Source organism: Watersipora subatra, chromosome 3 (assembly GCF_963576615.1).
Source record: "Watersipora subatra chromosome 3, tzWatSuba1.1, whole genome shotgun sequence".
In the NCBI taxonomy this organism is placed as follows: Eukaryota; Metazoa; Bryozoa; class Gymnolaemata; order Cheilostomatida; family Watersiporidae; genus Watersipora; species Watersipora subatra.
The window spans coordinates 67,858,744-67,873,720 of record NC_088710.1 but is presented as its reverse complement, the minus strand read 5'-3'; the positions used below and the strand labels follow the sequence as shown (position 1 = coordinate 67,873,720).

Genomic DNA, 14,977 nt, shown 5'->3' with positions numbered 1-14,977 from the left:
TCACCCCAGAACTGTCATTATCTTATGAGTATTTATTATACTCAACTTTATCAACATTACACATGTATTGGCGATGAGAATAGCTATTCTTTTAAACAAGCACTTGTTGGCACTTCCATGTAGCCAGAGTGAGATGTATATAGCCCAAATTTCAACAAATATGATTTAGCTGAGGCACCGCGATCAGCACACAGGCTACATAAATGCCAGAAAGAATTTTACACTGTTGTTAACTTACATGATTACCTATCACTAGAGATCTAGCGACGCATTCATGTACTCTTGTGGTTATTCGACTTTAACTATTTAATAGCGATCAGATTGCATCGTCAGTTTTAAACAAATTGAAATATGAATTGTCACGGTTACGATTACTAAAATGATGTAACATTATAAAGGTTAATAAATGAATGGCCCAACATCAGATGTGTCCTTTAAATAATATAAATTACAAAACAGGCTTGTTCAAGGATTCAAATCTCATGATTTCACGCAATTTTGCTTCCATCAAAGGAGGCTACGGAACATTGATGGTGTTAGGAAGGGCATCCAGCTATAATCACTCCAGTTCCAGTTCCAAATCTCATGCGCAAATGGTCACAAGATACTATGTACCACCTAAGTGGTGACCACTAATGACCCCTAAATGAGAAAAGCCAAAAAAAAGAAGCTACGAATGATAGTAGAGTGCTTATTGTCAACCTGTGTGGGAAATTCTATATATATGATCTTCTATAAACAATCAAGTTTTGCAACATCTTATTGCATGAAATGAAACAGGCAAGGCAAAAAGGTAACTTACAATACATAGCGCCAGTAGCAGAATAGTTACTTATCACCCACCTCCACAATTCCAATGGAAGCACCCTTCCCTTCAGCCTCAGATATGTGGAAGGTAAAATCATCCTGAATGAAGATCGGTGGGTGTTCATTCTTGTCAGTTAAATTCACCTTGATTGTACACTCAGAAAACTGGTCGGCTTTGTCTGCTGCCCGCACGCGTAAACTGTAAGCAATCCGTGGCAAAAAGGATTTGTTTGCGCAGTCATAAAGATGTCACGATCAAGACTTTTTGGCACACGAAGATAATTTTGAACTAGCAAACATGGTTACGAACAAAATGGTAAAGGGACTACGAACCCGCAACACTAGCCATATATATCGATAGATTAACTATTTGTGATAATAGCAAATAGGTGATTGAGATATGTATATATAATGTGTATATGAACAAGCTAGCTGTGTAAAAACCTTATGTACCACACACCTGTAAGAGCTAGTCCTATCATAGCTCAAAGCTTTATTGACCCGTATAACTCCATATTGTTGTTCCTTCGTCATAATGAAATCGTTGGTAGGATCTAAAATTGGTATAATCACGTTGAGAAACAAAAAAGATGTACCAGCTACCAGGATCGGTATTTGCCGAAACCCGGGATCGAACCAGGGACCTTTAGATCTTCAGTCTAACGCTCTCCCAACTGAGCTATTTCGGCTGGTGATAAACGCTCACCCCAATGATGAGATGGATAGTAATAATCTGTCACCATGCACGCCTAATCAATGCATAGGGTATGCGAATCAGCTTCAATTCACATAATTCTGTTCTATTGTACCAACAACTACTAGTGCAACTACAAACTAGCACACTATTAGTACGATAACAGTAGTTTTACAGCTTGCAATTTAAAATGTACCCAGTGCTCAAATGAAAAAATTCTTGCCTCCGGCAACAATGCTGTATGTGATGACATCATTCTCATCTCGATCAGTAGCAGTAACAGTGATGACTTCCTGCTGAAGGGCAATATCTTCCGAAATTCTCTTCGTATATATACTCGCCGTGAACTCAGGCTTATTATCATTTCTGCAGAAGAAAAAAGTCAATGCTTACGCTATATACGGTAATAGTTGAGAGAGGGGCGATGGGTGCATTTCTCAATAGCTGTTTTCTTTCATAAATAGATAAAAAAATTGCCATAAGCAATCGCATTAGCATTGTCTTCTACCAGTTTAGTATCACATACCGATAAATAGACTGGGTGTTTAGTATCACATACTAATAAATAGACTAGGGGTTTCCATAACTTCCTGTAAATTCCTGGCAATGTCTAGCGTAATGGATATGCATATACAAGAACACAGTACGGGACCGTCGTAAAACCTTCCATAAAATAGAATGATGTCGCTGTAGTTATTTTTGTTATAGTTATATAGCCGACTACCTAGACAGCTATAAATACCTAACGCAAGTTATTGCTTCACAGTTCTCTTGTCGAAAGCTTTTGAAAAATTTGTTAAAGTTCGCCTAATATTTACTACAAAAACCAATTTCAACACACGTATAATTATGTATAATTATGGGTGGATTGTCATTCCAGCTAATTCTTAAGATAAACACTGCTAAAACATTGAAGTTCATCGTGTACTATTGTTTATCAACATAAGGAATACTAGTTCTAGTGTACCAATACTAGTTCATCGTGTACTATTGTTTATCAACACAAGGAATACTAGTTCTAGTGTACCAATACTAGTTCATCGTGTACTATTGTTTATCAACACAAGGAATACTAGTTCTAGTGTACCAATACTAGTTCATCGTGTACTATTGTTGATCAACATAAGGAATACTAGTTCTAGTGTACCAATACTAGTTCATCGTGTACTATTGTTGATCAACACAAGGAATACTAGTTCTAGTGTACCAATACTAGTTCATCGTGTACTATTGTTGATCAACACAAGGAATACTAGTTCTAGTGTACCAATACTAGTTCATCGTGTACTATTGTTGATCAACACAAGGAATACTAGTTCTAGTGTACCAATACTAGTTCATTGTGTACTATTGTTGATCAACACAAGGAATACTAGTTCTAGTGTACCAATACTAGTTCATCGTGTACTATTGTTGATCAACACAAGGAATACTAGTTCTAGTGTACCAATACTAGTTCATCGTGTACTATTGTTGATCAACACAAGGAATGCTAGTTCATCATGTACCAATACTAGTTCATCGTGTACTATTGTTGATCAACACAAGGAATACTAGTTCTAGTGTACCAATACTAGTTCATCGTGTACTATTGTTTATCAACACAAGGAATGCTAGTTCATCGTGTACTATTGTTTATCAACACAAGGAATACTAGTTCTAGTGTACCAATACTAGTTAAATTGTGTACTATTGTTTATCAACACAGGGAATACTATATTGCTACTGAAATAGCTCTACAGTAAACAAAGTTCAACCTTAGTTGATTTTTTGTTTTGTTGTAAATACAGTCAAACATGGATAACTCGAACTTCACGGGACCGAGCGAAAGTGTTCGAATTATCAGAGCGTTCAAGTTATCAGAGCACTGTCACAAGTCCATGTATTTACTTATTTATTAGTAGATACATGTACATATGCAAACTATAATATAAATCAAAAGCACAAATGGCTTGTTTCAAATTAAATGGTTCTAAAGTAAAGTTTAAAACGTTTCCATCAAAAAGTATAGAGATTTTTCTATCACTTGAGATTGGTTTGTTGTTTGAGATGATGTTATTGCCAGGACGTTTTTTAGATTGACATTGGCAAAACTTGATCGTTGTTGAAATGCTCAAAAGAAAAGACATCTTTTTTTTTTGAGCGTTTTACCCACGATCAATTTTGCCAATTTTTCTTGAAGTTTATGCAAAGATTAACTCACTTTACCTCGCTTCCGAAGGGCGTTCGCTAAGCGGAAGTTTGGTATAAATCAAATTTCACCAAACCTTTAGAAAAGTCGTTGACAAAGTATTTTGCTGATGGTGGTAATAACGACGCTTATGAATTACGAACAGTTGAGGTTTACCTCTATGGCTTGGAATAAAGTGATTTTCTAAAGCGATAACGACCGTTTCGGTAGCCGTTGGGCAAAAACAGTTCGAGTTAACAGTGTGGAGTTCGAGTTATCTATAGCAATTTATCATTACGTGGGAACGGACCAAAGAAACCGTTCAAATTAACCATGTGTTCGAGCTATCCGTGGGCGAGTTATCCATGTTTGACTGTATTTAAATGCTACAAACATAGCAGAGGCAAACTCTCCTATATTTCACTATAAAAGCTGATTTGAAGTACCGTAATTAAAATGGGTGGTCTTCAGCATCTCAACAGCCCACCCACATATCTACAGATTAATAGTGGAGGTAACTCTATAACTGGATCATAAAGGTTCATAAAACTGGATAAAAAGTTATTACTGTATGAAATTGTTAAAATTCGCATGTCAAACCCGCTTCAAATTAGGATAAACATACAAAGGTATCCACTCAGTATTCTCACATGATCGGCAGCACTGCCAGGTCACATGATTGCCAGGTAATTTATATTATAACCTTAAAAACAATAAAGCTATATCACAGACTTACACATCTAAGACATCTAACGTGACGTTGGCCGTGGCATATCTTTGGGGGTTTCCACTGTCATCAACTCGCACAACAAACTCAAACCTGCGCATAAAACAGATGAACGAGTAGTTCATTTCAATCAGACAGCATGACTCAGAGACAGCGAACAGAACCATCTGGTTAACAGTCAGTAAAGATACACCAGAATACTAGTTCCAAGAAGAAATTAAGGCAGATACGGAACATGAACCTTAAAGGTTGACTTGCAACAGAATTCACATTACAGTTATTTGGTATCAAAAGATTCACCATGTCTTAATCTGTTGTGTTGTAGGTGCCAAATATGTGGAAATGTGATTACAAGCTCTTAAAACTCGAAAACGAAAAGCCGCCGTAGATTGGAATCTCTTTATTTCTCTGATGTAGTCATGATAGTCTGGTTATTGTCTTGTCACGTGATGTTCTCACGTGAATTGAAAGGCCAATAAAAAGTTCAATATAAAACTTATCGTACCACTAGTTTATGACAAACACTTCAGGTTTTACCGAAGACCCCGTATCAAATATAGATGCTCGCTATTTTACAGTTTTGGCTTGATCTAATCGTCAAGTCATAATCTGATCATGTGACCCAATACTTCGCAAATAATTTTTGCAGCACTTTGCGATTATCACAGGTGACCAACAGGCTCGTCACGATTATCAGACAATGATATGTACTCCTTCAAAGTAAGGTTAAAAAATTAAATGAATTTTTACGATAAGTTATAAGATATCACTGCTAAAAGTGACAGAATTACAATGACGATAAAATAGACGCGTAGGAACAATAGACATGGGTTTATTGAATGCGTGAAGTATATTTGTAAAAATATTTCGAATAAGGTTGCATGAAAGTGTAAACAAAAACCATCTACCATAGCTACGTCACATTTGAGCCGTTTTGGAAAGAGAATCCAAACTACGGCGGTCTCGTGTGGCTGCGATTAACTGTTCGTTTTGGAGCTTTTAAGAGCTTGTAATCACATTCCCACATATTTTGCACCTATGACACAACAGAGTAAGACATGGTGAATCTTTTGATACCAAATAACTGTAATGTGAATTTTGTTGCAAGTCAACCTTTAATAAGACGGCTGCTCCAACGGAAATGCTACAGATAAAAAGACAGGATGCAGCAAGAGCACAGCTTCTTATACAGCAGTATATATAACAATCATTTTTTCTATAAAAATGATTATGGGCTGCCCAATAAAAGTAATATCTATATAATGTATAAGTAGTCAAGCCTACTGCTAACAGCACTCTATGCTCTAAAAAGTGCGGAGTGTTATAACTAGTGTGTTAGAATAGGTTAAAGTTATTTATATTTTTCCTCGTTGATGTTTCTCACTGGAGCCACGACAGGTCTGCTCGTGCTCCTGCACTCTTCAGGTGACTGGTGGTGTATCCAGCCATCACCCGTCTGGTGGCTGGATATACCACCAGTCACCTGAAGAGTGCGGAAGCATGAAACAGACCTGTCGTGACTCCAGAGAGAAACATCAACCGGGGAAAAAATGAGTAATTTTAACCTATTCCAACACACTAAGTATTTATATATACACATATATAAATATAAATATATATACATGTATGTATGAATATATATACAAGCTTAATGCCCGGTGTGGCACAGATTATAAAAAACAGCTTATAAACAGTGGCAGGTAATGTAGTTTCTATTGGCTCATTTTCTTTATCCAATCGATTGGAGTAACTTAAGCTAGCAACTTGAACGAACTATAAGTAACTTATAAGCTAGTAAATTAATTTGCTATGATAAGAGCCATGAAGTCAGCTTGTAATCCTTACGTTACGCGTCGCGTCATGATCTCTCACGCAATCAATCATGATTTTCAAGCATGCTAGTAGTAACCAATAGTATTTTCACAAGCGCTTCGTTCATATTTTAACGGATGTAATGAGTATGACCACAACTATTCCATTGTATAGAAATTCCTTGGCTTAATAGATAGCATGCCTGTCTGCAGACCTGGAGGTTCCAAGTTGAATTCCAGTGCAAAGCAGATTTTTCGTTCTTATAATTTTATCGCTATAGCTGGACACATGAATGACAGGCAAACACTTATATTTATATATATACTACGGAATTCCCAGCGTTGCCCGGGTAATAAAAAAGTCTCTGCGCAGAAAACTTATTTTTATTTAAAATACACAACATTTACTATTCTAACTTTTAAACTTCATATCATGAGAAAAGTGTTTTTGTGCAGTGGAAATAAATTAAGAGAAACAATAAGCAAAGAGTACATAGAAAAAAAGTATAAAAAAGTTTACTGTTGCAGCAGAAGCTCCTTGTATTCAAAGTTTTGATGGACGATACTGGTAAAAACGCAAAAGTAAGATATCAGACTGTCTTTGTCTGATATTTTGTTCAACCAAACGGAGAGAGAATGTAGAGGCAACACCTACTCCAGATAATACATTTGTTCACGTAAAAAGTATTTAGTTTTTATAGATTTACTGAAACCGGAAATAAGAGTGTAATGACACATTTGAAATTGAAGCAGCATATCTGAAAAGTACAATTTAAAAAAATAGGTAATGGGTAATGGTGAAAAAAAATGAACTTTTAAAATTTTTTCTAAAAAATAACAACGGTACAAGGTAATATTAATTAACAATAAAAAGTGAATGTTTAGCTCGTGCAATAGCGATAAAAATATACTTATATGTAAAAGCATTCGAAATGATAAGAACGGCCTAGCCTAATGATTCGAGACACTTGTTTTTAGACTATCAAGATCAATGTCGCGAGTTCAAATCCTCTGAAAAGCAGATTTTTCATCGCTAGATTTTAATTGATATAACTGGACACAGGAATGGAAACAAAAAGACCAACAAATAAACAAACACGGAGATTTATATATAGATGCATGCTGTGCAGTTCAAAAACACAAATGAACAATCAGCGCTACAGCTGTCAGTTACTGAGATGGATTTCTGTGCCAATGGAAGAGCACGAGTTTGGAGTGTGAGTTCTTCGTTTGGGCGCAACTTATGTATAATATATGTATAATATAGTATGTAATAGATTTGCATGCGTACAAATACATTACCAACTGCAATCTCCAACAGCAACCAACAACAGAGAGATTGTAGCAAAACAAAGAAACCGCAAGCATCAAGGTTCCCTTTACAATATAACTGATAAGAATGCCCTATCAATAGCTATATAGCTCAATAGCTATACCCCCATGCAGCTGAGACCTGGCAAAGCGAATGTATGCAACAGGATGTAGCTCTCAATTCCTAGACACCAGATTACATTAATTAATTATGAACTATAGGAGGGGGATTACAGAATCCTTCAGTTGGTCATCTCGTTCGTTACATAAAAATCTAACTCATCAGTTTCAGCGTGGCATGCGAGCAACCAAATACATACGTAAATAGATCTCCCAGCTGTGTCGGGGTAAAGAACAATGCATTCTTTAGGGAAAGCTATGTACAAACTTGAGACAGAGTATGGAATGCAATATATGATAAGTAAAGGGAAGAGAGCAATACAGAGCCAGCGTGGTACTACCTTGTTTCCCTCTTCTCGGCTAACTAAAGCTCGTTACAGAGAACTTCCTATCAATAACAGGCATCTAGTGTCTGTACTGAGACTTCTCAGTGAATATGAACAAGACAGAGAGAAGTAAAGAGCAAAGTACTTCGCAAAAAAACACTACACAAGTTTTTATACCAACCACAACACAGCGTTATACTACCAATGAACAGCGTTATACAAAAAGAGCTTTCTCTTTCAATACAAACAATTTACTTTACTATTATTTGTTTTATCTCATGGCCTAATTTTCTTTAAACAGACTTGACTGGTGTCAATATTGTATCAACAGCATACCATCATATCTATCTACACAACTACCAACAGCATACCATTGTATCTATCTATCTACACAACTATCAACAGCATACCATTGTATCTATCTACACAACTATCAACAGCATACCATTGTATCTATCTATCTACACAACTATCAACAGCATACCATCGTATCTATCTACACAACTATCAACAGCATACCGTTGTATCTATCTACACAACTATCAACAGCATACCATTGTATCTATCTACACAACTATCAACAGCATACCGTTGTATCTATCTACACAACTATCAACAGCATACCATTGTATCTATCTATCTACACAACTATCAACAGCATACCATTGTATCTATCTACACAACTATCAACAGCATACCATTGTATCTATCTACACAACTATCAACAGCATACCGTTGTATCTATCTACACAACTATCAACAGCATACCGTTGTATCTATCTACACAACTATCAACAGCATACCATTGTATCTAATGGTACGTAATCCAGTTATACCTTATAAACTAACCAGATAGAAACAGGGTAACTAAAGAAGAAGCTGCCGACGTCAGTTCAGAGATGAGTTAGCTAGTTAACATTGTTAACGTTGTTAATATTATAAAACTAAACTTGCACAAAAATGCAACATGAAAAAAGCAAAGTTAATGCTACACTCTTAAAATTTATGCAACATGGCAATTTATCTCACATTTTCAATCCCAGCTTCAACTTTTCATGTACTCATATGTACTTGATTTGTCTACCCACCAACACATCCGCAGAACATTCGCACGAACATCGGTGAAAATTAAAGTGCTAAAAAAATTGAAAATGCATCTAGTTTAACATAAATTAATAATCATAAATGGATGTACTACAACTTTAATATTAATAATTTTAAAGATGCCCGAAATTTTGTAGTGAATTACGGAAAAAATCTATGAAATGTATACTTTCGCTCAACTTAGGATGAAATTAAGATAAACAATTTTCTACAAATCACTCATTTGAATATTATCATAATAATAGGTGCAGTACCAGAGGTAGCTAATGCATTCTCACCAGCGACACACATTGTCCACCCAAATATCTCAATAAGTTGTTACTCAAGGGTGCCGCAAGCCACCAGACTGTATGCAAAGAGAAATGCGAGACAGCACTACCATCTTCAAAATTGTTACACACTACGCAGTCATCAAATCTCTCAAATGCTCTAAAAATTCAACATTTCATGCAAGTTTAAAGTGACATTTCTTTCCCATTAGCGTTTAAACATTAAGTTTTTAGTGATGTGAGTAGGTTTGCGTTTAGTTGTTCGATTTTTTTTCCTCCAACTTTTGGTACTTCACTGAGCTATACACAAATATGTACACTTTCTCTCAAATTGATTGAGATTTTAATGTTTTGTCCCTCATTTGACTGTAAAAATTACATTGTGTATTACTTAGTAGTTCTAAGAATTAGAAGAATTAATTTTTGGTAAGTTATTTAATATTATATCGCTATGAGTGAATTTTTTTAGTCGGCTTTAAAACTGATTAAAATATATAAAATTAAACAACGCGTTACACAGTACAAATTATGTTGAGTGATGCAAAAGAACACTCAAAATGAACGCAATTGATTTTGGTAATATGGGTAGGATTGCACCGAGTTAATTTTTTTATTCAAAATTCTCATCGGTAAAAATATTGCAACTAAAATGTACATATAGCATTGTTGATCACTTTAAATGTTGCATTTGCAACTAAACAGAATAATCCACTGGACAGAGGACTTTTCTTTTCTCCCATGCGATGACCAACTAGCGAGGTGATCCACCTGGCCGCTCGCTCGTATAACGCTTCAGAAAGAATTTTCTTGTCACATGACGCACTCAATGGAATACTTCAACTTGAGCAGATTAGGCATTAATAACTAGTCACACTACTCATCTTTGGTTAAATTTAATAGCAATTTAATAGTTTGAATTGTTCTCACCTTAAAGACTATTACGAGAACAACATCCACAAGCTGTAGACCTACTAAAATCTCAAAATGAGAAGCTCAGTTTGTTCAATCAGCAATATTTGCGAAACTAAGCGAAGGGTACTAGATTAAATTCATTTTATGTTGTTAAATATTTAAGGCAACACAGATCAGAGAAGTCTATTACATGTATATCAAAATTGTAAAAACAACCTCACAAGTTTTTTTGAAAACTGACTGGAGACTGATGCTCAAGGTAATAAATAGCTGATCATAGGCTGAGTTGATCATATGTGCTGAGAAAGCTCTCTTGTTTGTATACAGGTGAGAGATCAGGGCAGACTTACGATTTTATATCCCTTTATCGATTCTACCGTGAAATTGTTGACACTTTCTAAAATCTTTTTACTCTCAAGCAGAAATCCAACTACTACTTCTTGATATAAACAAGTAATATGTATCGTATGTAATACATCATGTATTACATACGATACAAGTATTCTAAGATGATTACAGAGTTAAAATAACTTTTCGCTACCAGCAAAATTTTACAATTCTGTTATCAATTAACAACAAAAACAAATTAAATAATGATCAAATATAAGCTGTATTGATGACGAAGAGACACTGCTTCTCTGACAGCTAATTTCCCACAAGCAATGGTAGGCATATAGCACTGTACCTCGCTATGTCCTCCCGGTCTAACTCCGCAGTATTGGTAATAACTCCGGTGTCACTGTCTATGGTAAAAGGCAGCCCAGCACCAACGCCAGCACCCTCCCTAACTGGTATGATAGAATAGACGAGCAGTTGGTTATCTCCCTCGTCTGCATCTGTAGCCTCCACTGTGGCTATCGGCTCTCCAGCAGGGTGGTCTTCTGGTATTTTAAACCTGAAATATGCGATAATCTTAATATAACTGCAAAACATATTTTTACACCTCCAGCAATCAGCAATGTTAGCTACAATTTATTGTGTCATAAGAAAACAGTCACAATAATTGTTTAAACCAACACGTTTCAGTGAAATACAAGTATATCTTGTCTAGCTGGTGTTAATGAAAGAATGAGAGCTGATTGCCTTGGAATGTGAATGGTATGCAAGTGCTAGGAAAGAATTAAGAAAGTTCATCCTGTTTTGAAGCTCCATAAATTCTGGCCAGCAGCCAAGAAGCTGGTGTAACTATTATAATAAATACAATTTAAATATTTTTAAATATGCATAATAAATGAGGGAAGAGCTCCACTTACAGGTAGGAGAGGAATTTGATCTTTGGTGCATTGTCATTGACATCGGTCACTTTGACTTTCACACTGACCACACTGTAGAGGGGCGGCCTGCCCCCATCCCTTGCTTTAACTCTCAGGTTATATTCCTCACCACCTCTTACATCCCTATCTAGAGGAGCGACAACTCTCAAATCTCCGGTGTCAGGTACTATATCAAACACTGCCGGCATCGGATTGCCTGATGTTATGGAATAACTGAAAAACAGCAACATAGAGCGCATGCACTAAGCTGCGATGCAGCTAGGAGAACCTCTGATAACTGGTTTCTAAAACTCTTCAGACTCTGGCTTGAATAGCCCACAGCAAACTGTGCACCGAGTTGCACTTATGTGCCTCTTTAATCCCACAGGAAAGCCTATCAGTTGAATAGAGATGATGGAGAAGACCTAGATTGTTTCATAGGATAGTCTTAACAAATGCTGTCTCAATGTTCTCCGATAATGAAAAAGTTCAAACACATACAAGCTCAGCCACCATAGACCAAAGAATAGGTGAAGTTTTGCTTGATGCACGCACTCAATGCTAAGCAATTCATCTTTTATGCCACAAACAGGTAAAAGGGTTTTAACGATTATTAATGGCGTGTCGATTATTAGTGACACACCGCAACGACGAAGGGTGCAGGCAAAACACCTAAGCCTATCATCTTGTGAAATTAAATGAGTAGTAAATCAACATTTATATACTAAAACAATAAATCAATTTTTTGCAAAGCCGAGCGCATTCGCAAACTAACAAGGACCAACAAATGAACATAGAAAAAGATAATGGAATTCCAATAGACCAGAACTCATAGTCAGAATAGGTCGAGCGGCCAGAGTAGGACCCTTTTTTACTGTCCGTCAGTTGCCAGATACTTCTGATCAATTATCTGTGAACCGAGGTTCCTTAATGTGAACAAGCGCTAACTGATTCTCCTCTATACTTGTCATATAATTTTGCTTTTATGGTAAGCCTATTCAGAAAGCTTTCATATCAAACTAAACATCAAAAGGATATTGTTGATAAAAGAATAGCGATGGAAGCTGCCATTTGTGTGGCATAATAGCGCTACTGCTACTATGCGTCAACAAAATGAGCAAATAGCGTGAGACCATTTCGCTGATTCATCAGTCTGACACGATATGAATAAAGACACGGACAACTCCTGAACGGATTGAAAGCATGCTTGACACTTTCGGCGTATAATCAACCATCGAATTATTGTGACACTCACGTGATTCTGCTGTTGCTGCCCATATCTGGATCGGTAGCAGAAATTCTGCCGATTATGACTGGTGCAGAGCTGATATTAACACTCTCACTCACATCTAAAACGTAGCTGGGTTGCGTGAACTCCGGAGAATTATCATTATCGTCAATAACAAGAATGTTCACCATAACAGTGGAGCTCAGTCTATCTGCTACATTATCTGGTTGGTCCTCGGCCTTCACTACAAATGTGTAGCTTGATATATTTTCTCTATTCAACTGACGGGCTATGGATAAATCTCCAGTTGCCGTGTCAATTAAAAATTCTGTAACCTCAGCAGCATTGATGATGGAGTAACGTATAAGTCTGTTTTTGCCAATATCAGCGTCAGCCGCTTGAATTCGGGTAATAATCGAATTGACTGTTCTAGTTTCTGATACATTAATGTTGTACACGGGTTTCTCAAAAATAGGAGGGTGGTCATTGAAGTCCTCAACCATAATAGTGAGCATAGTCTCAGCCGTGTTTGCCGGAGAGCCTTGATCTTGGGCCCGTACAGTGAATTTATGAATCGCTATGTCTTCTCTATCGACACGGCCGTTGGTGGTCACCCAACCGCTGGTTTCATCTATTAGAAAGACATCGAGACTTCTCTGATCAACATCAGCGTGTAGGGAGTATAGTACATCACCGGCACTACCCTCATCTGTGTCAATAGCTTCTACTTGGATGACTTGAGTGGCCAGGGCGAGCTCCTCGTGGATGCTAACATTATAGGGAGCATTCACAAACTGTGGTACATCCAGGTTACTGAACAATTGCCTTTTAGCACGACGGGGAGTCAACACATGCAAATGCACAGCTACACTGAGCTTTCCGTCAAGTTCGAATCGACATGGTAAGGTAGACTTATCCATGTACATAGACCAGCCTGCGCACCTCTCAGAGAGAGTTATGTTGTTGCTTGACGGAATTCTATCAGCGAGCTCGATGGGCAAGATTTGAGAAAGCCTCATATGCAGTACAGGAAACTCCTTATCATTTTCTATGAGTAAATTCTTTACATGAGTGTACAGATCTATGTTAACACTAGGAATCGATTGCTTCAAGCCATGTTCAGTCGAAGTCAGAGCAATGGAAAATGATAAATTAACACGCAACGCATGGTTAGTAGCAATCACTTTGAAAGAAAAGTTCTGCGACCAGCAATGTTCATTATCTCCCTTATAATACAAAGTACCATCATTTGTTATATTCACTTGACAATCATGGTGTGCTAAATCAACTGTAGTGAAGCTCCAGTTAGGCGATGCGAATACAAATTTTGAAATTTGGTAGATTCCTCTATTTGAAGTTGTTGTCAGGCCGAGAGCGACAGCGCACAGGCATGCAGTGAGCAGCAGTTGAGCGTGTATTTTGTGCCTCATTATGGCAGGTTAAGTCGGTTACCCTCTAGCCAAAGTCCTCTAGCCAAAGTCACTCCATCAAAGCGAGTCCTGTGCATATTTACATAGTAAGAACAGACCTCATCCACACTTCTTTCATCTCCCTACAAACGTGTGATAAAGAGATAAGCGTGTGGATTACATCAAATAATTTGTTCAAACACAGATATAATCTGTAAAGAGCAACGTTGTTATCAGCTATTCGGCAGAGATGAAAATTAGTTGTGGTATGAGGACCGAAGCTGACCTCCAATGGTTTTAATTAAAGCTAAAAAGCATTGCCTGCTGTACTATACAACTACTAGGTACAACGTAGGGCTAGTCTGAAAGTTAAACTGAATAAAAAGTGATGTAGAAGTACCTGACTGCTGTATACTGCACTTATGACAGCACTCACACCTAAACCTTAGGCTGTTATTCTGAATGGTCAATCATACCGCTGCACTCTTCACTGCCCTTTCTACCAAGAGTGATTTAAAATCACAATGTTTTGATAATATCTGCCCCCAGCTACATGCTAGTCAACAAATTTACAAGTTCAAATTAATATTTAACAAACTTCTGTTTTGTTTATTCGTATCATTTTAACAACTTAAAAAACAAAGCTTGCTTGGCAAAATTAGCCAATGAGAAAATTAGCCAAGAATGCAAATGTTGCGAACAAATGCTGATATATTAGAATAGCTGCTGATCTGATTGGAAGCCCATGCATAACGCATCAGCGCTTGTACAGGTGCCACCATCAGGAAAAAACTTCAGCACAAAACACCAGAGTAAGTAGCCAGATCTTAAACCTT

At 37.0% G+C, this 14,977-nt stretch overlaps 1 protein-coding gene and 1 non-coding gene across 2 annotated transcripts in view; both read right to left on the bottom strand.

Annotated features, from left to right (window-relative positions):
- The window catches only part of LOC137391989 (cadherin EGF LAG seven-pass G-type receptor 2-like), a 46,795-nt gene extending 32,922 nt beyond the window's left edge, over positions 1-13,873 (bottom strand). The window contains exons 1-7 of the mRNA XM_068078567.1: positions 12,760-13,873; positions 11,505-11,738; positions 10,937-11,146; positions 4,408-4,491; positions 1,725-1,867; positions 1,268-1,361; positions 844-1,006 (exon numbers count right to left, since the gene is read on the bottom strand). Of these exons, the coding sequence (XP_067934668.1) occupies positions 844-1,006; positions 1,268-1,361; positions 1,725-1,867; positions 4,408-4,491; positions 10,937-11,146; positions 11,505-11,738; positions 12,760-13,751 (1,920 nt within the window). The 5' untranslated portion in view covers positions 13,752-13,873. The remainder of the gene's footprint in view (positions 1-843; positions 1,007-1,267; positions 1,362-1,724; positions 1,868-4,407; positions 4,492-10,936; positions 11,147-11,504; positions 11,739-12,759) is intronic.
- Trnaf-gaa (transfer RNA phenylalanine (anticodon GAA)) lies at positions 1,424-1,496 on the bottom strand. The gene has a single exon. It is a non-coding gene; the product is annotated as a tRNA-Phe (tRNA).
- Positions 13,874-14,977: the final 1,104 nt, after the last annotated feature.